The sequence below is a fragment of the Phaethon lepturus genome, unplaced genomic scaffold (genome assembly GCF_000687285.1).
Source record: "Phaethon lepturus isolate BGI_N335 unplaced genomic scaffold, ASM68728v1 scaffold18237, whole genome shotgun sequence".
NCBI classification, from domain to species: domain Eukaryota; kingdom Metazoa; phylum Chordata; class Aves; order Phaethontiformes; family Phaethontidae; genus Phaethon; species Phaethon lepturus.
In genome coordinates, this window is record NW_010552752.1 from 49,980 (window position 1) to 76,962 (window position 26,983).

Consider the following 26,983-nt stretch of genomic DNA (forward strand, 5'->3'; position numbering starts at 1 on the left):
ACTTTGGGTTTTATACTCCTTTGCATTAGGGTATAGTTTTCTAAACAAAATATTTTCTTGAGAATACTACTTTCAACTGAATGTGATGCTTTTAGAAGACAACATTTGGGGAGAAGATAAAAATGGCAGTTTCTTTTCATTTCAGCAGACCATTTACACACTTTCATTAATAGTAGTAGCGTTGCTGCTTATATGGCAGATCCCTTCATGTCACAGGTACCAGGAATCCTTTTCACAGTGTCATCTGATGCTTTTGATTCGATCACTGAAGAGAGTGACAAAGCTTTGCCCTGAGTTGGGGCAAAACAGATGAAGAACAGGAAATGAGTAGGTTTTCACTTCGTTTACTCAACTGAAGTACACACAAGTTAAAGGAATTTGCCTGAAGTCACACAGGAAATCTTCGGCAAAATAGGGAACTTTGCTAGTCTCAAGCCTGGTCTATCTTCACTTAAGGATTCAATGGTATAAATATACCATGAGCTAAACTCTATCAGCAGTTGTTCCCAGGAAGGAGGCAGCTTGTGCTTGGACAGCAGTGTTGTTTTTTCTCTGAGGAATTGTGAAAAGAAATGTTCGATGTTTTTAGAAGGCATTTTTCTAGAATAAAGTCTTTCCACTGCTATTAGTAATTAACTGGTACATGCAACTACCCAGATTAAGCATCTGGAGACAAAACAGTATGTCAGTGCTTGCAAGGACTGTATTTGAAAATAAACTAAAGGCATCTCCTGATTTATGTTACTTTTTTCATTGTAGTATCAATATCAGTGAATAAAAGACAAGATAAATAGTCCTAAATTCACTTCTGATTTCTTTTGTGTCTTAGATTTATGTATTTGAAAATAGCACAGAAAGCCTTTTCCCAACTTTTAAATACAGTCAAATGTGTCAGTACTAAATAAGTAAATAAATAAATTTGAAAACTACTAAACTGGCATCACCAAGTCTATAAAGTGCTTAAGATTGTTGAGACTAAACATTGTTTTTAAAGGTACTTTGAATTTTTACATATCTTCTTCCTTAATTTCTCATAGGATAAAGAGATTATTTTGAGTTACATTTTCTTTACACTAAGCAGTTTTCTTAGGAGCTGCATGATGCTTCTGAAACACAAACTTATTCAGTTTTACTGTACAGTAAACAAGGGACCGCGTCCCCCCTGTGCTAATAAAATGCTTTGGTGTTTCAAGACTTCTAGAGTTAATCATATTAGAATGGGTAAGTAACTATAAATTTATAGGTTTGTAGTTGCTGATTGGATAGTTTTCAAAATTATCAACATCATCAATGTTTTCCTTATAAAAGTGTGTCCCCCTGTCAAGGTTTTTCATATGTTTTTATTCTTCATTTCTCTAGCCTCCAAAACTCTTATAAATAGTATGCTACGGGACCCTTCTCAGATTCCAGATGGAGTTCTGGCAAATCAAGTCTATCAGGTATTAATCACAGTTGTCTTTTGGGTTTGGGGTTTTTTTCTTTTTTTTTTTTTTTCCTGTGGCAATGCTGTTATCTGCCTAGCAGAGTAAAAGAGTTTAAACCTCATTTAATTACTGTCATCGTAAACTATCAGTGAGGTCAGGGTGCACCATAAATGGCAATGCAATATTTGGAGGGGAGCATTTCACTTTTTAATAGCTTGCTTTTATAGTGAATAAAAGCATGCAGGTTTTGTTTTCTGTGATTAAATCTGAACAGCATCTGATAGCCTTTTTGAAGAAAAGTAATTACTGTTTTTAAGATACTGTTTTACTGTAATGGTTTTGTAGTTGCCCATCACTATACTACTTCTCTTATTTGTCTGCAGTGTACTGTGAATGACTGTTGTTATGGACCACTGGTGGACTGCATCAAACAGTATCCTTTCCTATAAAATTTTAGGTGCACAATTGACGAGCTTAGACTGTGTGGAAGAGATGTGTCTAGCTTTAAGCTGACATAAAGTTCTGCTTCACAAAACACGTTTCATACTCCTCTGTTTTACATTCAATCAGCTAGAGGGTCACTGCAGAGCTTTCTCTTATATTGTTTAACAAAAATCAGATGGACCACGAGAAGTTGTCAGTTTGGTGGCTACACATTCATATGCCTGATTGAACCTCTTTGGTTTTGATTAGTTGAAATGCATGTCTGATTTTCTATTAAGACTAGTTGACCATGCTTTGAGCTGTGGAGTTGGACTAGATGATCTCTGGAGATACCTTCCAATTTCAACTATTCTGTGATAAAATTAATAAGCTGCATAGGTAGTGTTCATCATTATGGCATTGCTTTGTTATGAATATGAGTTTTAATTGGAATGTTTTCAAGTGCAGTTCAGGTGTGATTGACCAATTAGTATTTTTACACTCATAACTGACATTCCAGTGCAGTTGTTTTACTTTTCTCTTATTCTTAAAGGAAATGAGGCTAGCTTGTGTAGCTTGAATTTTAAGGGGGTTTTTTGCATGGGGTTTTTTTTTTTTGTAGTGTTGAAATGGTTAATTAGAGATCCTCAGTATCCAGTGAGAATACTGGGGGAACTCCACGCAGTACTGAGTATTCCAGACTAAGATTATAATTTGTTAGGAATGATCACTGTGACCCCAAATCTGTTTTAATAAATCCTTAATAAGTAGCTCTTCTATTTAAATGTGCTATCAAAGCAACAATTTAAAAATCATGGCCTGCTATCACTGAGCAGGCTAGCAAGACAATTCCCTCCCAAGTCCTAGAGAATCCTTGCATAAATCTCTGCATGCAATCTGGGGGAAGATCTTGATTTCACTGTACACTTGCAGGATAGGAAAGCTACAGTGATGTTTAGTTATTCATGCAAAACAACACTGCTTATAGTTGTGATACGTGTGGTGGTCAGCCCTTTAAAAATATGTTCTTTCCACTAGAAATACTTGCTTGGTGTCCACTGCAGACTCAGCCCTGCTCCCATTAACTTTAATGGCAGGATAGAGTTCTAATTGTATTTGTATTTTGTGGTTTTAATCATAATTTTTAAGTATTCGTTGAGACTATCTTCAACATTAAACACAGCTCTCTGAAAGTTAAATTACATTTTTTAAAAGGTTGTTGATCACTAATTTTCATGTCCAGAATTTTAAGATTAGTATTTTGTTGATGAACAACGTGACTATAGTCTTTTGAAAGTACCATGTTTAAAAGTAATAACAACACATATGTAGAATTATGAACAGTTTTTAGGAATAAGCTGCCTGCAGTCTAAAAATGTCTTTTCTATTCTCTTAAGATTCTGCTTCAAGTGAAGTTATTGAATATGCAGTGGCATCAATGAGAATGATGAGGATTTTTTCAATTCCATTTTGGTACAGAAAAGTTTAATACTAAGCTGTGCGAGTGCATTATCTGCAAGTATGTTGCTGAATTAGATGTTAATTTTGAGGTGCATAAAATAGTTAAAAATCAATTTAAAGTTAAGGTTTTAAAAGCATAATGTCTTCTGAAGGATTGCATATTGATTTTAAATATAACTATCTAATTGTATATGCATGGACTAAAGTATGAAGTCAACCTCTTTGTAAATGCCAAGAGGCTATTTTTCAGTAATAGTTCTGATGCTTACGGGAAACTAGGCTGCTAGATTGCATGAGTACAAAATGGCTTGTGAGGTTATTTACAAGTTTTGCCCCATGGTCATTGCCATACATCAATAACAGGTATTATTATAGACTAAGTCTAAGTGTTTCTGCTTGTGGTGCATTATAAATTCTGTTTGCAGTGTTTTTCTTACATTTCTGCTGTTCTTCATCTGTCCCTTTTGCTCTGTAACTGCTAGTAGAGTTTTAACATAATATATAGTTTCCATTTATAAAAACTGTTTGTGTGTGTGTATATATATGTAAAGATTCTACACAATTAGTTTTTTTGCTGTTCAGCATAAAGTGTTGATATAAATTAAGTAATTAACTCTACTGGTAAGGTGATCTGTAGTTTAAGTTTTCAGAAGTTATTCTAATTAGAATTAGGGACTTCACTGTTTTTAATCTAAGATCCTTTATGATGATGTTCCGTAAGATTCTTCTTAAAAACTTCCAGAATAGAAATTTGGCCTCCAGAAACATACATCAAAAATATTTGATGTGGTGACTTTTTTACATATTGCACATTGAATCAACAGGCCGTCAGTGAAAAGGACTTCACTCTAAAATATTATTTCATCCTTCCCTGACATTAGTTCATGCTTCTGAAAAATGAATTGAGGTGGTTTTGTTACAGTAAGGCATTTCAGATGGGTGTAGTGCCTATCAATTTCAGAATATAAAGGAAAAACGGTTTATTTAATTCTGTGATGAATTGGAGAATTGATACACTAGTCAGTAAAGAGCAACTTAAAAGGTATTTAATGACATGTTTTAAGCTCACACTTTCTTTTAAGTTTGGGATGGAAATAAAGCAAAAATGGAAATATCATCCTTATTTATACTGAATAAATACGATCTAATGGGTCTTAATTTGTAAAATGTATGATAATACAATAGTCTGATTTTCACACAGTGCTAAATGCTTCTGAAAATCCCTGTAAGGAATTTCAAAAAATGAAGATGAAGGCAAATAAATTTTGTCATTAATTACTTTACCTATGATGTTTTTCTGAAGCTGGTTCTGTTCCAAAGTAATCTTCCATTTCTTAACCTAAAGCCATCAGCGCTATTGGGCATGAGCATGAAGTCTTGCTGCGAGAAATGCTTTTGGAAAAAAATCTCTCTTTCATAGGTAAGAATCTGTAGTAGAGGCTAGCCAGTGAATCCTTAATTTCAAAGATTTCAGTGACTGTTTATTTAAGAAAAAAATAAGCCTCAACACTCTTTGTATTAGGTAGTAAAGGAAGAGTAAAAAATGATTGATGCTGTACATGTTATCTTTTATTGATTTAGAACGGAGCAGGAACTCAGTTACCTAATACCCTATATATACAGCACATGCACAGGCTTGCAATTAATATTTTATAGAATAAGTAGCTGAAAAAAATGCTTTAATATCTGCTGCAGTATTACTTTTGGTGTCATGAGATATTAGCCATAATCTAGGCCTTATGAGACTTAGGAGGAAGCATAAGAAATATTAGCTTCAAAATGCTTTATGTATTAGAGAACTGCTAGAGGTTTTACTCATTTAGCTTTCTGTGCAGTTTCTGCTGAATTTTTGCCCCCTGGCTCCCAACCAATGCAAGCACTCTTTTCACAATCCCTATATTTAAAGTTATTTTAAGGATTAATTAGTGAGGAAGTTATTGTCATTTTTTTCTTTTAGCCTCCACTACGTTTCTTGTATATAAGTGCTATTAAAATAATGATTAGTGTTTAAAGCATAATTTCTCTTATTGTGATAATAAACTTAACAATTACTTCTTAAATCTTAGATTCCTCATACGATGAGACAATAACAAAGTGAAATGCTGTCGTTTGCTAATGGTTGAGTGTTGTACTAGATTTGTGTGATCAGGCAATTTTGCTGGTTTTACCAGAAACTATGATCTCTCCTAAAGCTAGATTCAGGTGAAGATTTTGGAACCCTTCAGCAAATTTAAGAAATTAGAAAGAGTATTAACATTTTTAAAAGATTTGTCCATATGATGAAGGAACAGAGTTAGTGTGGTCTTTTATTTTAGAGAAAAATAAAAAAAAAAGACAGGAATTAACTATTGCGTACAAACTTGCAAATGACACTGTGAAAATGTGAGGAGGTAGTTTTTTATACTTGGCTATAAGAGCAGAGATACAGGTAATAGGCTTAAGCGGTAATTGCAGAGATTATGTTAAATTAAAATAATAAACAGTTCTAGGAACAATAAGTATAAAACAAGCTGCCAGGGAAGGTTATAGGATCACCTTCAATGAAAAATTCAAGGCTAGACTTGACACTCATCCATCAAAGCTGGTAATGAAATCAATCCTGTCACGATACAAGGGAACGGACTGGATGACTCACTAATGGATCCTCAACTCAAAAATTATCATTTTATTTGGCTTGTGCAAGCTTGTGTAATACACAAATCAGATTTAAATTTTAATGTTTCATGACCTTGGGTGAGCATCAATTTTGTCTTTAGAAATAAGCTCTAATAAGTTTGTGCTGTCAAATCAAAATATCTAGAATGGGTTAACTCATTAGAATATAAAGATATAAATGAGATAGCTTAATTTATTGTTTACATTTTATGTATACTGAAGTATTGTTTAGTCATGATTTAAGATATGTTAAGGGGTCATAATTATTATTTCTGTGCATTGCATGTGTGTCTCAGGTTCTAAGTGTGATGCTTCTAAAAAAATAAAGCTTTTCTTAAGTATCTGCAAGATGAAACCTACTGAAACCCTCGCAATAAAAATCCTTCCTTTCTGAAAAATTCATTCCACAACTACTTGAAGAAAACCTCAGGAAAACAGAAGAGATTACAGTATTTCCTATAAATTAAGGCTTTCTTAGGCTACGAGTAAGACTGTGTTCCAGTATTGAAGATGGCTTATGACTTAGATTGCTGTACTTGCAATTCCATTACTTTTTAACATGTGTTAAAGAAACAGAATTTTTGCAATTTCCATGTTAGTGTACTATTCTTAAAGAACAGTAAGTTTTTTTTGTCAGCTGTGTTCACCTGGGCACCAGAGAGTCTATTAGAGGAGAAGAAAGCACAGTCAAAGGACACAGTGAATATAAATTGCCCCAGTATAGTCTTGCAGAATGAAATCATTTTTCAGGTCCAGGACGTAATTTATTTGTTTCTAGATCAATTAATTCTCAAAGCCTACAGATGAGAAGTAACACCTTTAGATCCACATAGAAGTTGACTGGAAACCTATACAAACTAATGGGGTTTGCATTTTAGTAATCCACTGTTCATGAGAAGCACATCATATACCACATCCTCTCTTCAGCAAAAATACAGCTCTCAAGGCTTTATCACTTTGCCTGAGATGAAAGGGATCAATGGAAGCATTCTCTCAAAACAGGCTAACAGCTTCACTTTCCATACTGAAATGCCAGGAACTTCGAGGTTCTATAAAGGATCTTCCTTTTTTTTCATGTCTTTGCCATGAATATATTAGGAAAGCTTTTAGCTATAATGGGAAGGTATGTTTCTGACCTTTGTCTGGAATCTTATCCTCCTTTGGTTCCCACCATGATGTCCCTCAGTAGTACCCTGTATATAAATCATGAAATCTGATCGGTGTTTTCTGCTGTAATCTTAAATTGGCGGTTGCTGCTCATTCATGCACCAACAGAAGAATGTTTGGTTTCTTTGTTATATCCAGATGCTAGTATAAGAACAGTGATGTGTTAAATGGTTATGAGTGTGAAGTTGTGGTAAAGATGAAGCTCCAGTTTTGTTGGAAATCTAAATTAATGGGGATTCAGTAGAATAACTACTTATTAGGGCTGTTTCAATGTAATTTCAAATCTAAGGATGCATAAAAGTAGCTGTCGAAGTTGCTGTGGGCTGGCTTTCAAGCAGTTGTTAAATTGTTCTCTTCATCCATGCAAGAGCTAAAAGATCTTTTAAGGTGCAGAATGCATCTCTCTAGCTTCTGGACCTATGTAAAAGATACCTGGGTTGAAAAGCTAGAACTTCTTTGAATTTTGGTGGGGTTTAGGTTTAAAAAAATAAGTTTATGGTGATTGTGGGGAGTTTCTGTAATTCTTTTTCTTTTTTTTTTCCCCTCGGAAGTTATAAAGCTTCAAAATACTTGAAGAGTAATATATAATTATGCTCCTGCACATGGTAGACAACTCACATCAATAATAAACATGCTTTTTAACATATTTTCCAATGTTTATCGTAATAGAAAATGTTAGGAGAAACCAAGTGAAAACATTCAGAAACAGATTAAAACACAAAACATGTTCTTTTTGAAGCCATGCGTTAGTGTCAAATGATTTTTAAAGTAATTGGCCATCCTTGAAAAAAGAGTCTGCTAGAGAACATTAAAAGTAATGCTGAGGCAAACTCCATCTCTCTTGTTCTCTTTCTGAATGAGACCTGCCAAGTGGACCCATCAGGAAATGTTTTTTACATCTGTCCTGATTTTTAGTGGGGTTTTTTAAGGTACATTTCCCTGAATTTGTGATACTAACATTTGTTAGATGTGATAGAAAAGACTGAACTTTCTGTTGCCATTTGTATGTTCTCAAATAATGAAAATTTCATCCTGTTATGTTTCCTCGTCTGTTTTAAAGAATTAAGAGCGGGTTACAGTTGAGTTGGATAGAACTGGATTATTCTTTATTTTTTTCAAGATAAAGAGATTATTTAGAACATTAATTCATTTTTATGTTATGGCATGAAACTGTCTATTCATAGGTTCTGTTAAATTAGAACCTTGTTAATTCAAACATCTTTTATCCATGTACCTGATGATCGTTGCAAAAATAGCCAACAACCAAATCTGTTTACAAATCCTATAAAAGTTCAATACCTGATTGGGTGATACAATGAAGTGTGGCATTGGAAAGACTTGTATTTACAATATAGTGTGCTTACAGTGAAGAAGTACTCTCAAATTTCAAAACAAATACTACAGCTATTGCAGCTTACATTTGAGTGAATGTACAACTTTCCGAAATTACTTCTATCCCACTTTCAGTATTAGTTGACTATATTAAAAAAAAATACTTCAGAGTTATATTCTTCAATGATAAAGAAGAGGGAACTTTGCTTTAGGCACTTTTAAAATATTTTTATTTCTAAGAGTGTATGTTTTTCTTGTCATTAAAATGTTACTTGGACTCAAACTGCTGACCTTTCAGGATATGCACAAAGTATTCTAAAACTGAGTTCTGAACGCTGGCCATGAAACTACTGTCCTAACCTGATAAATGGATTGGAAATAAGCTACCCAACAGTGAGAATGGACCATTAATTTTAATCAAAGGTGATGTAGAAAGGCGAATGGGATGCATGACAATGTCAACAGCCCAGTAGGTGTTAAGGGGCTACACAGCCTTACTTGTTACTAGGTAGTGCCATTAGTTGAGCTTGGGTGAAGACAGAAAGCCATGCCTGGAATTGAATGACCAGGTCACTCCAAATTCTAATGGAGAAATGGTGTTTCAGAAATACCAATGTAATGGTATCAGAAATCAAGGACAATAGTTTAGAAAATATTAGGGCTTGCTTTGGTTTTTGTTTTTTTTTTTTTTTTTTTAAGGAAGCATCTTTTGTCCTTTGTGGTTTTATCTTGCTTGCTCATTATTGTGTCTTGAAATACTCAGCTGTAATATTTGTGTGCAGATATTAGTTGTATAGTTGAGTAGTTAATGTTAACAGAATTTCTAAATCACTTTCTATGTTCTGAATTTGGATAAATTCTATAGAATGTAGAATGAAGAGAAACTGAAATTGTGGCTTCTCTCTCCTTTAATAAATTTCTGGAAGGAAATTATTTTCTCATTCATTTTTTAACAACTTTATGCTAACATTGAAATAAAACCAAGAAGGCAACTTCAGTACATCTGCATTTGTGGTGTTGGTAGGATTAATCTTAACAGCTTCCTAATGTGGGGAGACTCTTCTTTCAATCAGCGAATATACCTCTTTATTTTGAATATTTGAGGGTTATAAAGTACTGTACGACAGCTTGAATTAATGATGTTTATAATGAAGACATAAAAATGCAGGGATGACAAAGAAGCATTTTTATATCCATGCGTCAGGTTTTCCACAAAGGTTCATTTAATCTGACACAGCATTGCATGCATAAGAAAGATATGTATGACTGCATTAGTAATTCTTGCACTCTTATTTAAAATAAAATTAATTATACTGCTGTCTACTTAATACAATAGTTGTACAAACAATAATTCTTATTCTCTATGTATAGCTGAAGATCAGCTTCGTGCAAAGGGTTATGACAAAACACCAGACTTTATTTTAGAAGTGCCAGTAGGTGAGTCTTTTAAAAAAACTTTTATTATTTTGTTTTGTGTTGAAGTGTTCATGCTAAAATATTATGGCTACTTAAGTGAAGTATGTTATAGGATACTACAAATTAGTCTCTTTTTTCAGTAGTTACACAGTAATTTTAAGAACTTGTTTGGGTCAAAGAGGTTTGATCACAAGTAGTATTACCCAGTGTTTCGTCTTTGGTCTCTGCATATGTTAGTCTCATTATTACAAAAGTTAGAAAAGAAAAACAAGCAATAATAATCCCCAAATCCCTACTCTAACCTGTTCTTCCCACTGTCTTTATAAACTGAACTCTGAAGTACCTATAATTGTCTTAAACTTCTAGCCCAAATCAGTTCAAAGCAGCCTTAAGACTAGTACTGTTACATCTGTAGGTCATTGCGTAAAGCTTTGTCATTGTGCAGTTATTCTTTTGCCATCACTTTGCATCTAAATACAACTCTGCAGTTCTCTACTGTTTCTTAAAAGCCTGCATAGCAAGAAGCATGAAGGAATAAAAGTAGGTATAAAGGTCATGTCAAAGTTCATCTATGTTTTCTGGTCTTGAGACCATGTAAGAAGGGCTGGGCCCTGGAATAAAAAACATCCATGTTGTCCAAATGTAAAGGATTATTAATCACCTTTTGTAAATTGGCTTTAATGCCAAAAGACTTCTGCTTTGCCTCCATAGAACACAGCACCTGTCTGTGCAGATGCCTTCTGTTGTGTCTGTCGGAAAAAAACAAAAAGGCTGAAAGCACTGTGTGAAAGTCACACAGTGAAGACTACTTTTTGTTCTTCATATTGACAACAGTAGAAATTCTTACTGAGGTAACTGATTTGTACACTGGTATAAGTAATTGAGTGTGTACTATAAAATGTCTCACTACTCAAGTGCTTGAGATACCAGCTTTTAGCACAATAATCTGTTATACAATAGATAAACAACTGTATGTATGAGAGTCTTCTGAAAAGTTTTCAAAGACTTTCCTTGACTCAGTGATGTTTGTATTCCTAATCATGTTTCCAAAAAAGAAAATTGATAGTGGTATTAATAAGAGGTTATATGTACAAAATAAAAAACAACCTTTGTGACTGAACCACTCCGTATTTGAAACAGTGAGATTTGGCATCCCAATGATCTGCAATTCACTCTGTCAAGCCACACTTGGAGATTTTTCAATTAATTTCTACTTCCTCACTTCCATACCTGGAGCTAGTTGCCCAGGAGTATGTCCAAATGGCTTTTGATGATCTCTAAGGATGGAGACCCCAAAACCTCCCTGAGCAACCTGTGCCAGTGCTTAGTTACCCTCACAGTGAAAAAGTGTTTCCTGATGTTCAGACAGACCCTCCCGTGTTTCAGTTTGTGCCCATTGCCTCCTCCACCACTGAAAAGAGCCTGGCTCCCTCTCCTTAACACCTGCCCTTCGGATACTTATATACCTTGATAAGATTCCCCAGCAGTGTGGACTACAATATACACAACACATACATGGTATTAAGATACACACATTTACATTAGAAACCGATAAGATTATATCCCAGCTGTCTGGGAGCTTGATTAAATGGAAACTAGAAGGCATTTTTTTAATGCTTGAGAAGGGAAACTGGGACACACACAGAAGGATTCTTGGGTTTGTAATCTTACCCTATTAGAAAGAAGGTTAAAAATACCCATTAATTTGTTTGCATGGATTTGTCTCTCAAAATCTGAATAGTCGTAGTGCATTACTTTCTTCAAATTATTTCAGTAATGTTAAACTGGCAGGAAATAATTTTCTACCTGTTGTCCAATCTGAACTAATGTGTGTCAGTCCTTGCATTCTCATCTTCATGACTCAATACATTGCTAGGAAAGGCACATGTTTCTTAGAAATTGCTTCTCAACTGACTACACGGTTTATGCCTCAGCTATTTTATCTCCTGAGGTCTAAAGATTTTAGCGGGGCGGGGGGGACGATGTAGTAGTATAGGCCTACACAAGTTAACTTACTGACAGCAGGGTAGTGGTGGCATATGGAACTTAGCGTGATGACTTCATGAGTTATTTACCGAGATTACCTGAGTAATTTTACCATCTGTGGTCAATCACGCTGCTGTAGCCTCTTCTAATCTTTCTGCTTCTGGGTCTACATGCCCTTTGAGTACCTCATCCCAGGTCAAACTTAGGCTAAGACATCATGGCTGTGGATATCATAGGAAACTCAAAATAAAGGAGACATTTTTAAGGACCTCAACGATGATACGCTAAATTATGCTTTGGAGAAAAAATGATCTTGTACAGTGATTCTCGTGATTTCTTCTGCAAAATTAGGTTGTCAACTTCAGAGAAGACTTCCCTTTTACAAAAAAAGATAATTTTATTAATATTAGAAATTTACTCCTGCAAGAAATGAGGAAAGACATGAACCAAAGCAAATCCCACATCACTGAAAGAAACAGAAATTCAAAATCACATTTTTTCGTATAAGCTTTCTTATTCCTAACTTCTTTCTGGTGAAGCATTACTGATTTTGCAGAAGAAAGGAAGCAGATAGATATGTATGATAAACTTTCTTGCCATTCTCACATTTCCACTCTGGATTGCTGAGAAGTTTCTGTCTTTAGCAGCTTAGCTAATTGTTCTTGTTATTCACCAGCAGTTTGCAATTCCTTACGTGATGACTCCTTTCCAGCAAAGAAAGATGCAATTGCACCTTAGTCTAGTCTCTTTTTCTTTACTTTCTCTTTGTGTTAGAATAAATTCAAATATCTAGAACAGGGTGTAATTAAACTGAAATTGGTAGAATTATCCATTAAGTGCTTTCTGATACTTTTTTGAAAAAATGTCCTATGTGCATATTTGGAAGATATTTTTACAAATATGTAATTCTGTTGCAGTCGTCAATTATGTGGTAGATTGAGGGATCAATAGAATGTTCCCAAATACATTTTTATAGGCTGTTGAGTTTGATTTTCAGAGTTCACTTTATTTTTTGCTGTCAACCTAGCTGTTGAAGGACACGTAATTCACTGGATTGAAAGCAAAGCCTCATTTGGTGATGAAAGTAGCCACCAAGCCTACTTGCAGGACCAGTTTTGGAGCTACTGGAACAGGTACGTTTCTGTTATTTTTCCTTATAGGTAAATAGGACTGCATTTTTAAAAGAAGTTACTGGAAAAAATATTAGTGACTTTTGAATGAAGCCATGTGAACAAAATACATGTTATTAATCTGGCATTTTGAATGTCATTAATTAGTATGTCAAACTGGAATGCTGACATATTTGTGAAAAATTCACATTGTCATTGTTAACATACAGCAGATGCATATGGTGATTTTACAGTGATGCTAGATGACAGAATAAGTTACTTTGGTGCAGAAGTTATATATCAATTTTTTTAATACCTGACTTTGAAGGAAGATTTTGCTGTAATCTTTTGTAATACCTGCAAGGTGCCAAATTTGTGATAAGATCTTCACAGTCTAACCAAGCGTGCTTTGTGTGTAAAGAATTTTATTGCTCATTGTCATTGTATGCCGGACAGAATCTTTGAACTTGTTGATGGTGTTGGTATAAAGATTTTTTTCTTTTAAAGCTGGTTAAATTAGTTCTGCTTTATTCTTACAAAGGTCATTATTGTATATATTGATATATCTTTCCATGGTACTAGAAGCCTCCTCACTGGAGGATTTTTCTTCCCAAAGAAATCCTAAACAAGGTGCTTCATCTTCAATTCCATTTTTGTATGTGGTGGAACCCTAAGTAAGGTAGTGAGTAAGTGTGGTAAATGAAAATTCTAATGAAGGATTTTAAAAGGATAAATTTAGAAGTTTGCTCAGTGTTCCCAAGAAAGCATCAATGAAATATGAGGGATAGTGGAGAAGATGGCACAAACATTTGTGAACATGCAACAAATAGACAGTATGTACCAACATCAGAGGCTACTCTGGTGACCATTAGTATTTCAGCTGAATATGAGAAATGTCAAGGTGAAAATAGATAGCCTTAGCTTGGGAAATACCTTAAAAGGAGGCTTTACAGGAGGCAGCAGAGAAAGGGAAACCAAATCTTGAGAGTAACATCATCAGAGTTCGGAGTTATGCTCTGCAACAACATTCTTGATTGACGTAAGGACCTGCTCTTATTTGACAATCCCGGAAAGCAGTGACTTGGAAAACTTGAATTGAGGTAATGGGAATCTCAGGAAGACTGACACTTGTTGGATGAAGATAGTATACTACAGGAAAGTTGTAGAAAATAATTTGTGAAACGTAAAACCAGAGTACAAGACCTAGAAAGAAATTTGAGTATATACAATGTCTAGGCAAATGGTTAGAATGACAGGAAGGACGCTGATGCAAATGGTGCTGAACTTGCACATCAGTGTAAAAAAGAGAAGATGGAGCAGCTCAGGCTGGGAGAAGGCCATTAGATATACTGGCTGGAATATTTTCTGTGGAGAAAGGATGTGTTTGAAGGGATCTGTGATGGTATCAGAGAAAAGGAGGTCCAAGATAAATAGATAACAGGAGCATAAAGATACTCACTAAGTTGAGATAGGGTGAAAGTTGAGTAGATGAGTAGGATGAAGGTACTGATCCATTTGTTGTTTGCAGTAAAATGCTATTGCAAAGTTGAAGTTGCAGTTTCTATCTTTTTTTTTTTTGTGCTGAACAAAATGACTATCCATGTTTTGGTTTGAGCTATAAAATGTGTAAAACATTTGAGAATATTGTGTACCATCTGAATCTGACATTTCCAAAAGAAACTTCTCTTACGCTTTTATCAGGAAACCAAGACACAGCTAACTTCCTTTTAATTTTTTCATGTACTAATTAATATTGCAAAAATCAATATTTTTGCAAATGGAAAAACATCCTCACTAAGCTGTTAGTCAAGTACCTTTAATGTTGCAAAAGCTAGGCTGAATTGATATGTGGATCAGTAAGACTGTTTTGGAAGTAGTTCCGAGATGTTGCCAAATCTTCTGTTATAGATGTTCATATTGAAAACAACTACAAAAATTGATAATTCTTAAATATAGTGACTTTACATTCATATAAAGGAAACTAGAAATCTCCTTAGTGACATTTGTTACTCCCTAAATCCAGAATTTGGTAATAGATTCACTGTGGAAATTAGGCAGATTTCTATGGGGGTTTTTTAAAGAAAGATCCTATTACTTTTAATTTTGGTACTGCTTGGCCAAACTAACAGTATCACAACCATCCTCTGAAATGAGTTCTGAGTTACTGCAGCTTACTCTAATATAATGACAGTTGGGTTAATGAACACTTGTTGACAGATTAGGTTGCATGTAGGTTAGACAGTTAACTTTCATTGCTCTCTGAAACTATTGATACAAAAAGACATGTAGCTGCACAAACTGTGAATCAATTTTGTATGATATAATCAGCCTCTGAAGGACCTCTGAAGTGAGAACCAACTTCCCAGTCAATTCACCACACCTGTGTGTCTCCTTTCCTCTTGAAGGAGGAATTATTTGGAGAAGAAGCATGAGTTCACAACAGAGATATCGTGACACTCCGCTGATAGTTTAGGGTTTTGTAAACCTGACCTGTTGGTTGTACTTAAAGCCGAATTGAAATTGGAGAGAAAACCTGTAACATCGCCTGTTAGATGTGGATAGAATTACATGTCTAGACAGTTTGAAAGGAATGAAGGTGAGAGGCTTTAGACCTTTTCCAATCAGCTTTTTTGTTTGTTTGTTTCTCTGAAAAGTAGGAGTGAGACTGAAAAAGTTTCTAGGTTATTTTCGTGCCTATGTCACAGAGGTACATTTAATTCTGCACACAATCTGACTGAAAACTTTGAACATAGCTGTGGCTTGTTTTCTGTTATGTGTGTATTTCATTAAATCCTGTACTCTGCTAACTAAATCTGTGAGTGTCTTAAATTGGTCTGTACTGACAGGAAAGAAATGGCACTTTCTCATTTAACAGAACAGCTCCCTAGATGCAGTCAACCATGTCTGTTCACCTCAGTGCAAAAGAACACCTTTTTATTACTCCGAGTTCTGCAGGGACAGCTTAGCAAGGTTTTTTATGGCTCATACATCAATGGTATTGTTAAGCAATTTTCAGGTGCAGTGCTGCACTGCAACCTCATCTTCAAATTAAGCTTCACATTAAAAATGTACAAAGTGTACCTTGTCAGTGGGTTTGCACAGTTGTAATTTAAGATAGTGTTTAGATATTGAGAATTTTCAATAATAAACAGGAAAAGGCAAGTTTGGTCTTGCATATTCCCAGACTGATTTTTCAGGGTGATGTTTTAGAAAAAAGGCTATTTTATATACTGAACAAACTTAGTATAAAATGATTCATGTACTTACTGAATCCTTTCCCTCAGGATGTTTGTTCCTCTGAAGTGGTGGCATCCACTGCCCAGGCTGTAGCTTCCACTGCCACTGGGTAAACACAACAACTATACATGCAAAATGTAATTGCTTTGTGCACGTGTAGTAGATACCACACTTTTCATTGTTCACTGGCCTACATTTGTGTATTTCTTGTAACCATGAGGATAAAAACTCTTGAATAGTCTGTGTGACCAAAGGTAATTTGGAGAGCATGAATGGGAAGTAACACAGATTGTACTTTAAAACAAGGTCTGAGAACATGTTCTGAATCATTTTAGGATTCAGATAAATGCTTCTCTTCCCGCCCCCCCGCCCCCCCATAGTGTCTAATTTTATGACTTTTTCTAACTTAAAATAAAAATTGGCATCCTGGCTGTAAAAGTCTGTTAGTCAGAGCTGATAAGCATGACTGCTGTTTTCTGAGAGGCATATAGAGATCAGCAACACACGGTTCAAATAGTAATTAGTGTGTGCACTGTCAGTGACTTGCTGTAAGAAAGTATAAACTCAAATACAGCAATTTACATTTTCTGTCTTCTGCAAGCCTGGCTAAGGCATATGTACATTCTGGAATGTAATTTCTAGAGAGTCCCAGGAGAAATCTTGATGCTGTTATTAGCTAAAGAAACTTTACTATATATGAGGAAGACCATAGCAAAATGTCATATTTGACACTGATATTAAACTAAAGGTAATTTCAAATAGTGAAAGAGAAGCATTTCATCTTCTCTTTGAATAAGAATGGTAAGTCATCCCTGTACTAAATTCTTTCCCCCATTTCCTTGTAGTCTAAATGTTGTTAGTCCTTTGATTCTGCTTTTTTGAAAGAATAAATAGAAGCAAGTTTCCCATAAGTAATTTTAAAATAGTAGCCACACTTTTGGAAGCCTACATTCATTATTAAATGTGTTGTTAATTAATATGTTATGTCTGATCTTGAGACTTCGGTTTATAACTTAACAGTCATAGTAAAATTATCATAGATTCTGTAGATTGAAAAAAAACTATTTCAGATAAATGCAAACAGAAAAAATGTAATGAGTGTATTTCAGTCACAAATACAGCCGATGTGTTCTTACATTTCTTTGAGAAGGGTGTTCTGTTCAAATTCATTTGCAGTTAGTTGACTGTAAGGATGAATCATATGTGAGCAAAGACTGAATCAGAACATCAGAACGATACTCATTTTTTTTCTGTTCAGCTGTTTAAAATGGTTTGACATGTTACTGTGAAGACTGTTTAAGAAATAATTGTTGTCTGATTCTAGGTGGTAGGAGGAGAGGGAGTTATTCTGTGGGTTTATGGATATCTGTTCTATAACATAATCAATATTCTCCGGTTCCAAATGGTTTAAAAAGTTTTACTGGTGAATTGAAAGCCAGTGGTATAACAACTTGACTTGGAGGAAACCTTGGGAGTTGCATTTGTCAAGTGGCTAGGAAAACTGTTCATGCATACCCAGTATCCAAAGCTTCATTGGCAGCCCAAACTGAAAGGTCATTCTTCTTCTTGCAGTATGATGGTTTGTTGACATATTTTGACACACTGGTACAATGCTGAAAGGTTTTGACCTTACTGCAACACTGAGGGACTTAGGGTTTGTTTAGCTATCTAATGTGTGTAGATTTTCACACATGCTGGGTTTTGCTCTGCTCCTTTTTGTCTACCTCCTGGCTCCACTTGGATTAGTAAATTAATCTTAAAAAAATATGGATGTAGATAGAAGAGAGAGTTTATGATTATTTTTGCACCTTAGGACTATATATAGGTAAGTTTCTTCAAAAATAGTTCACTTCTAAAAATTTGCCATGGCAGCTTGCTAACCTTAGTAGCACTGAGTAAAGATAATCAAAAGCAGTGAGGAGTGCCATTTTATACTAGTTTACTGATTAGGTAATCTACATTGTGAAGATGATAAAATTCTGTTTTCTCAGAAATATATGTACACTCACACACATACATATAGGCATACCTCTGCACTTCACAAATGTTCTGGATACATTGAGCTTATTTCCAACAGCATTGCCATGAATTATTGTTATCTTTAATGGCACATGAACAGTAAAAATCAACATGTAGTTTATGAAAAATATATTTTTTTTTACTTTAGCTCAAAAGTAATGTTTTTAGATTTTAGTGGTTATCCCCTTCTTTAACAACATGATTGAATAATAGAGCATGAAGACATTTTCTTTTGAAACCACGGCTCATGTCTAAGATTGCTATAATGTTAGTTGTTTTATTTTGATCAAAACTAGTTTTTGTCAAAGCAAAGAAAGAACAGACCATACCATATCCATATTAGCTTTTATATTCATATTAGCTTTTACATTTTAATGATTGATATTAATTAAGTATATATTTTCATGTGTTGTTCTCCTTAGATACTGTATTCAATATGGACACGAAATTGGGATTTTCATTATAATGTAATTCTATTACCTAAGCCTCTTTTATTGCTAGATTGTTACATTCACAACTTAAAATGCAGTAAGTTAAGCACTACATAGCTTTGTTTAAATTATTTTTTCCTTATATTTTTCTTTATTGTCTTAAATATTATCACGTCACAGGAGACTCATGTAGTGCAGATAGAGCTTTTTCAGCTTCCATCCACATTACTGCAAGGCTTCAGCTCCAATTTTCCTGGTATTTCTCATTCAGATTAGACAAGCATCTAAGTTTATGTACGATAAGAGCTGACAGCACAGAGCCTGCTATGCTTGCCAAAGGCCTGGTTGCAGACACTCCACTATGTCAAAGAATGTCAACCCCCCACAGACCTTACCTTTCAGAATTCCTTGTAATTTTTAATTGACATTTACATCTGACATTTTCAATGTGTTTCTTAGTGTTGAGTCTTTATCTACCTAGTAATAGTTAATACCAAACCAAAGTGAAAAGAATCCTTTCCTGTAAACTATGATATCATATATTTTTTATTTAACAAGGTCAAGTTGCTGGGCTGAAACTCAAGAATGACCAACCCCCCCTCCCTTTCTTTGTGTAACTCTATATTTGCTAGTCTAATCCATTTCAAATTACAATTGAGGAGGGAAGTAAGAGTATAAAGTGAAATTTAACTCTTAGTATTAATGAACGAAGCGTAAGTATATTATTATTACTATGCATCACGCACAGAAAGGATACAGAGATTTTGAGGGCATTTTAAGAATACTAATAGAGATTTTTCTTTGAGTCAGGTACTTGAATATCAAAAGTGGTACCTTCATACCTATATTCATGTGACATATACATGTGAACAGCATAATACTGCAAATGAAGTGAAGCTGGCAAGTATGTAACTTAGCTGCATGTTGCAGTGAGTTGTGCTTCCTTGCCTTCAGAATTCTGAAGTTTTCATTTGGTTTAAAATACTAAAAGCCTAATAAATTAGTATGAGCATAATTATCCATCTATTAGAAGTTAGAATGAAGAACTACAGTTGATCATAAATGTCACAAGCATTTTTTCACAAATAATGCTGCTTTTCTTCTAATTAGTTAATTTACATTTTACAAATTAAGGGCAAGATTCAGACAGAAGATAATCTAGTAGCATATTATAGCTTTACTGACCTGTATTTGTACATGCCAAATTTAAGTTAATTAGAAATGTAGATGCTGTTTGTTTTATCTGTCAAAAAGCCCATCTTAAAAAAAAAAAAAATGTAGACACACTTTTTCCCCCAACATTCATCATCTAAATAATAGTCTTGCCAAGATGGCAGCCTCATAATAAACTCTTTTCAGTGGAGTGATGGGTAATGAAGCTTGCTTGTGAAGGCAGCGAAAAATGTTGTCTAGCCAAATGTGTGAATATGATGGCTAGAGAATCAGTGGACTTTCTCGGTCATCAATCTTTTTAGTAGCCTCTTATACATCTGAATATTTTGATAGATGATCTAATAATTGAGTTATCTATCTTTCTAACTATCAGAGTTGCATAAAAATTATTCTCACATGCTATTGAATATTATATATATTGGGCATCCAGTAAATTTTTCAAAAAAGGTCCAAGAGGTGGAGGAGTTTAGTTGTGTCTTAAGCAGCCTTTAGTATATTAAATGATATACTACTGTATATAGAGTTATAAAACTATTTATACTAATATAAGTAAAAAGTAAATAATGTCAATAGCTGATTACAGCTAGGACTCACAGTAAATAAAGCATGAGACTGGTGAGGTTAGTGCACAATCTAAGAGAAATTTGAGGTATAAAATTAGTAGATTCAGTAGTCCCTGGCCAGTTAATGGACAGCAGTCACATTTACATACAGTTGCACAAATCCCTTCTGTCTAGGAGATTCTGGCTTAGGGAAAAAGAAATATAGTGTCACTGTGGAGTCCCACATTACTGTTCAGCCTCTGTGAGAGCAGTTTCTCTTGATTAAAGATGAGACTGAAAAGTATATATTGAAACTGCCCACATTTTGTTTATTCTGGGAGATTGTACAATACGGATTCATACTTCCAGAGCACAAGAATATGCTTTCCTAGGACACTACTCTTGCATTAAAGGAGGCACTCAGGGTATGTGGGTAAGTTGCATTAAGCACAGCATTAGATGTGTCTTACTAGGGCTTCTGAGTAGCAGAGCAAAATGATTGTTGGTGTCGGTGTGTTTTTTTTAAACCCCACACTTCAGACAGACATTATATGATTTTTTACTTTGAATGCATTTCTGCTCAAAAGGTCAGGTAAAAAATATTTTAACAGTAATAAAAATATTTTTGCATTAAGAATATTTTTAATTCAAATATCTTTTTTCCCCCCTCAGTGTCACCAGTTCATGTTCAATTACATACTTTTCTATAGATTATTCCTCCTTGTAAATTCTTGAAAACTGTATGTGGTGGACCTTTTTTTTTTAAATGCAGTTATTTTGGATTACAGTATATTTTCATTTTTTCAGTACTTTATTTGTAGGTTTCATAACTACAGCAAGGTATAAACAAGTACATTTTATGGATAGTTCTCCAGTTAGCAAAGTGGCTGTTTGTTCTTACTTCAGAACTAGAGTGACCAGGGTACTTTCCTGAGGATGTCAAAAAGTTGTTCACTCTTTGCAGAATTTTAATGGAAAAGGTATCAGAGGGATCTGCTTTATAGTAACTACCTTCTTAAAGGAGAAAGATAAAGATGGATTTCAAGGACTTGGGTGTTACCATCATTTGAAAAGTACTTTGTGAAAGTATCATTGGGCTTTATTGGACCTTGCCACTGCATATGGATCTACAAACTTAACCAAGTTTTGGCTGCGTCACTGAGAGCAGTTGTGACTTCCATGCTTAGTAAGCAAAGTTCTTGATGTTTAAGAGTTCCTGTTGAACATGCATAAATAGTTCAATACATTTTGAGTACACATAAAGCAAGACACTGAAATAAGATCATAGAATCTTTGGATTGGAAGGGACCTTTTAAGGTCCTGATCTAGTTGAAGATGTTCTCTGCAATGAGCAGGGACATCTTCAACTTGATCAGGTTGCTCAGAGCCCTGTCTGACCTGACCTTGAATGTTTCCAGGGATGGGGCATCTACCACCTCTCTGGGCAACCTGTTTCAGTGTTTTACCATTTTGAGCATCAAAAATGTAAAAACTTACAATAAAAATCTGGTTCTGAAGCTCCATACTTGACTTGCAATATTGCATGCTGCATAAACAGACTACATTTTTGTTTTCAGTAATGTTTACATTGATTTTATGCAATTTTAAATTACATAAGTGTAATTTCACATAAGCATAATTTAAACCTAGGACTAAAGCAGTAGGAAACAAATTACAAAAAAAAAACCCAACAGCTAAATGATTCTCTTTCATAACTTGGGGAGTTTAAATATAAGAAAGCTAAATTTGCTTATGAAGGTATAAATTCATAAGCAATTAACTGGAACTGATCAAAGCCAATGTTTGATTTTCTTTACTATATGTGGCTGCTCTTGACCTTAAGTAAATTGGCAGTTATTCTAGTTAGTATTTGTAGCATGTCTACTTGAGAACATATCAAGCTCCTATGCATACACAGTGTGTTATACAAACTTATGTATATATTTGTGTGTATAATTTTAGAATGTTTACATCTTAATTTAGGAAGGAGATCTTCGTTTCCCTCTCCAAATCAAAATAGCAAGCATCTGTGTTCCTTCTGGTTTGTGATTTGATTAGCATGCCATCATCCATCACTAGTCTTTGATATGAACATCAAGAAATCGTGTCCTTTTGTTTTAAATGATAAATATGCCTTTGTCATGAGTACTTACAGACATTCCAAGATTTACATCTGAATTGTCAAAGTGTAACTGCACAGCTTTTCTGATGTGTGATATTATTAGTGAAATAAAGAATTTTTTAATTTTTCATGGATAAGCCTTAAATATTGACATTACAAGGCTGTTTTAGCTGTGATGCTGAAAAAACTTGTCCTTCATCCACTGTTCTTCCAAGATTTGTTGTTTATCAACAAGAGACAATCAACTGCACGAGAGCCTCTGTGGACATTCCTATTTGCATGGTCCAAGCCTGTCTCTTCAAGTTTCATTATTTAGGCCTGATGTCTAGTTAGCTCTTATCAAAACTAATACCATCTGAAGTACCAGGCTTCCAGTGGTCACACAACCAACATGAAAATTTCTTCAGTCTGACTAATATTATTAAAGACAGTATCTCTTTAAACTTGAGCTTTGTTTCAGTGTCTAGATCAATTACATCTTGTAAATGCATTTCCGTGAATGTTTCACTGCTTGTTTCAATAGGTGAAATACATCTGAATTAAATTATATTAGCACATTTTTAACTTTAAAAAATAATTAAAATGCAGGTGTTTAGACTAAAGCTTTACAATCATTCTTACCGTGTCTTGATGCTACTAAGGCAGAAAAGAACAACTGTATTGTTGCCTTCTCATTGTTGGTATAGTACAGCAAGTTAAAATGTTTTTGAAGACAGATGCCTAGATGGGTTTTTATCAACTATTTTATCAGCTATTTGTAGCAAAAATTGAGTGTGTCATGCAAATATGTAATTTAATTTTAATTCCTACAGAAGGCAAGTGTTCCTTGAAATCTTTGGGTTCACTTATGCATGATAAAACATTATTTCCTGTATTTCTTTTCTGCTGTTTTATTTATTGTGTTCTGAAGTTATCATGGTTATATCCATTTCGTGTTCTAAGTGCTGTAATGCTGAAATTGAATCTTTGAAGTTTACAATTTCAAGATATTGCAACTTATAATCTCTGTAATTTACAAAATAGTTCAGAGAGGAATTTAGAGAGGGAACCCATAAAATTATTTAAGGTCCCATGATCAGCTTATAATTGCAATATTTTATAATATCATATATATAAAATACACTGCAATATTTAGTTTTTTTCAACTTTTTATTGAAAAAAAATTTTCAATAAAATTTTATTGTTCTTTATCTCTGAGACTTTGACCATGACATTTTTCGTGTAATTGAGTTGATTTGATCCCAAGTTTGTTTAAATTATAAAGTCATGTAAAATTGATCACATTATTTGTATCTCTTTATTTGGAATGTACAACTTCATTTTAAAATAATGAAAAATAAACATATTTCAGGCTCTCTGTAGAAGAGTAATTTTGAAAATATGTCTCCTACATCCACAGCCCAATACATTAAGTGGGATTTTCTGGCATACGAAGGATGCATGTGAGTTTTTGAGACACTGAAGCTGTAACCCAACTTGAAGAAGACAATGATGGCAGTGAGCTTCTGTCCAGAGTTAATCAGCTGCAGAATTTGTAAACTGCGTATGTGTCAAAGTTGAAAATGTTAGCACTCTGATAGAAGCTTGAAAAGGTTAGACCTGATAAAAGCCATCAGCAGTTAAAGAAAGTGATTTATGGGAATGTAATGACACAAAGTGCCTCATTTATCACTCATATATAGATAGGTTAAGGTTTCTGTGTCATACTTTAAAAACTTGACCACTTAGAATTGTCAAAATAGGTACTTAATTGCCCATCATACATTTCAGTTCAAATTTCCTTTGCTTGAATTTTGGTGATTTTACTTTTTGCTTCTCATATGGTTCTTTTTAAAGTCATTCATATTTCGTATTTATTTCATATTTGTTTCAAATGGTATGCTCAGTGCTCTGTTAGAACTTTTATTAGGTAAAGCTGTTGATTTGAGTGCTATCCAAATCTTTTGTTGATTTACAATTTCATTCAGCCTAACTATAAGGAAAATAACTGAAGGTTTCATTTTCTTTTGTTTTATACCACTAATTCTCATCAAGAGTTACAGCTTTCTAATTCAATCCTTACATTTCCTCTCCAAACTGAAATACGAGATTTAAAAGTGAGATCCATCAATTGGTTTCCAGTTCCAGTCACTTAAGTTACTGTTTATCTCCATACAAATTAAATTTAGTCCAAAACTACCAGTACTGTTAAACGATCCTAAAACAAAATAAAAATGTTAGGAAAAATGCACAGTAGTATGTTGTCCTTTTACTGGTTTGATTTGAGGATAATAACAAGCAAGTCCCATAGATTTGAGACTGACTGGTTGTTTTTTTTTAACTGTCCACAGTTTCATCATAATGCTGAAAAAAAAAGTAAATGCAAACATGAGTAAATCCTCATTAGGGAATTAACTTTAAGAATGTATTTGTAAAATAAAGCAACTACTTTAAAGACATTGCATAAATACTGAAATACAGGTTCAGCTGCTGAAAGAAAAAAGTATGTTAATTAAGTTTGTAAGGATTTCTTTTTCTTTACCTACTTATCTTTTTTAAACTATTTCATCGTGTTATTTCTTGGTTTTTATACAGAAAAGCCTGAACAGAATGATTTTAATTTTTAATATCAAAAAAACTTACCTTTTTGTTAGCTTTCACAATTTATGACCTCAGTTGTATAGCATTCTGTTTGTTCAGCGATGACCTTCCAGGTTCGATTTAAAAAGAAGTCAGAAGCATTTGTCATGTCTGCTCGATCTTGTCCAGAGGTACCTATTGTAATTATAAAGGACTAATAAGGTTGTTTATAATATAACAGTCTGACAACCCTAAAAAATCTTTTGGAGAGCAACTTCTCTTTTTTGTGTGTGTCTGTCTTAAAGAAAAAAAAAAAAAAAAAACTGTAATCTTCTTGCTTTATGTTGCACTGTGTCTTTTCAACATTTAGTTAAGAAAGCATAAAGAACTTGTACCTCAAAAAGCTTGACTTAGTTTTAAAACATAAGCTGTATAATTTGCTCATTAGTAACACCTTTTGGAAATACTCAGTAATAATGTGGCTATAGTACAGTTGCACCCTATATTTAATTGGAGTATATGGAAATGTCGGTGATGTAAGTGTAAAAAAAAAACCCATTTATTAACATGTCTGTTGCAAAAATGTGTGATACATTAATACAGTGAGCTCTGTTTCTCAGAAAATATCCAAATTAAGAAAATCTTGTTTATTCTATTATAAGCATTATTAAAAGTGCTGCTATAAGTAAGTGTTATTGCAGTGGTATTTTACATTATAAGTCAGGTTTTTTACAACTGACTTATGATCATTTTTCCCTGCATATGTCTTTGTCTTGCTTCCTCTCTTCCCTTTCCTCCCCCATTTCAGCATCATCCAACAATACCACTTTTTAATAGGCATATATATAAGGTAAACAAAAACATACTAAAACCAATGGAATTTGAATGTTTGACAGAAATGTTTACCTCTCTTGTAGGGTATGTAACAACACCGCAGTATTGTCAGGCTACCCATACGTCATTTAAATACCCTTAGACAGCAAAAGCAAAATCTTGACAATTTGGTAATCACATCATGTGATTTCAAGAAGGCTTTTTTCATATCTACAATTGAGACAAATTTATGTTGTATGTATTTATGGTTGTTAAACTCAAAATTGTCTCATTTCATTAATTTTTAACATTGTGCTCTCTTAATGACTGTGAAGAAATGTATTAAAATGCCTTAATTATAGGGCTAGAAGAAGAGAAAGCAAAAGTCTTTTTAGCATATGATCTTTCAGTTGTTCACTAAAGGATAAAGAGGGCATTCAAGCGTGGTTTAGATAACTGTCAGCAATAATAAAATGCAAGGTAGTTTGTAGAGCCTTTAAAGACCTTTTGGGGAAATAGATTTAATTAAAAAAACAATAAAATGGACTTTTCATTTCAAAGAAATCCAAAATGTTATAAGATTTCAGGTTGTTACTGTATTAAGAGTAATGTATGTTACCAAGGATGAGGAAAAATAGCTGTGAAAATATTCTGCAGTCCACACAGTAGTGATAGCTTTATTTTGTGTGTGTAGGTGTATGTTCTTTAGCTTTTAACACACATACTATGGACAGCATATTAGAGCGTATTTCAGGTTTTCTTAGCTGAGTGATTTTACCTGTTGGGGATTTTTAGTTTGTTATGCTTTTAACGGGAGTTGTTTGCCTTTTTTTTTTTTTTTTTTAATGAAGTGAACATTTAGCTTCTTAATGTAAAATTGTGTTATCACAATTACTGATGGAACAGTGTAACACACATGTTGGCAGAAGTTGATTTGCCTATTTGGTAGAGTCAGTAGGCTCCTACTCATCAAAGGTGTCTATGTAATGTACTGTGGAAAATACATTTCAACGTATTTTTCCAATTTTTGCTTTTTTCTTCACACGTAATCAAAAATTGCATTTGCTAGTAATGTTTTTGGTCGTGTGGTGTGTTGGAAAGTTAAGTTAAGCAC

At 34.0% G+C, this 26,983-nt stretch overlaps 1 protein-coding gene across 1 annotated transcript in view; it reads left to right on the forward strand.

The window, feature by feature from the left end:
- Positions 1-17,621, forward strand: part of LOC104624058 (chromosome unknown open reading frame, human C15orf41) — a gene marked incomplete at its 5' end in the record, with an annotated part of 42,840 nt that extends 25,219 nt beyond the window's left edge. Inside the window, 6 exons of the mRNA XM_010291321.1 lie at positions 1,360-1,439; positions 1,808-1,857; positions 4,661-4,728; positions 9,834-9,899; positions 12,892-13,007; positions 17,550-17,621. Of these exons, the coding sequence (XP_010289623.1) occupies positions 1,360-1,439; positions 1,808-1,857; positions 4,661-4,728; positions 9,834-9,899; positions 12,892-13,007; positions 17,550-17,621 (452 nt within the window). The remainder of the gene's footprint in view (positions 1-1,359; positions 1,440-1,807; positions 1,858-4,660; positions 4,729-9,833; positions 9,900-12,891; positions 13,008-17,549) is intronic.
- Between the last annotated feature and the right edge of the window lie 9,362 nt (positions 17,622-26,983).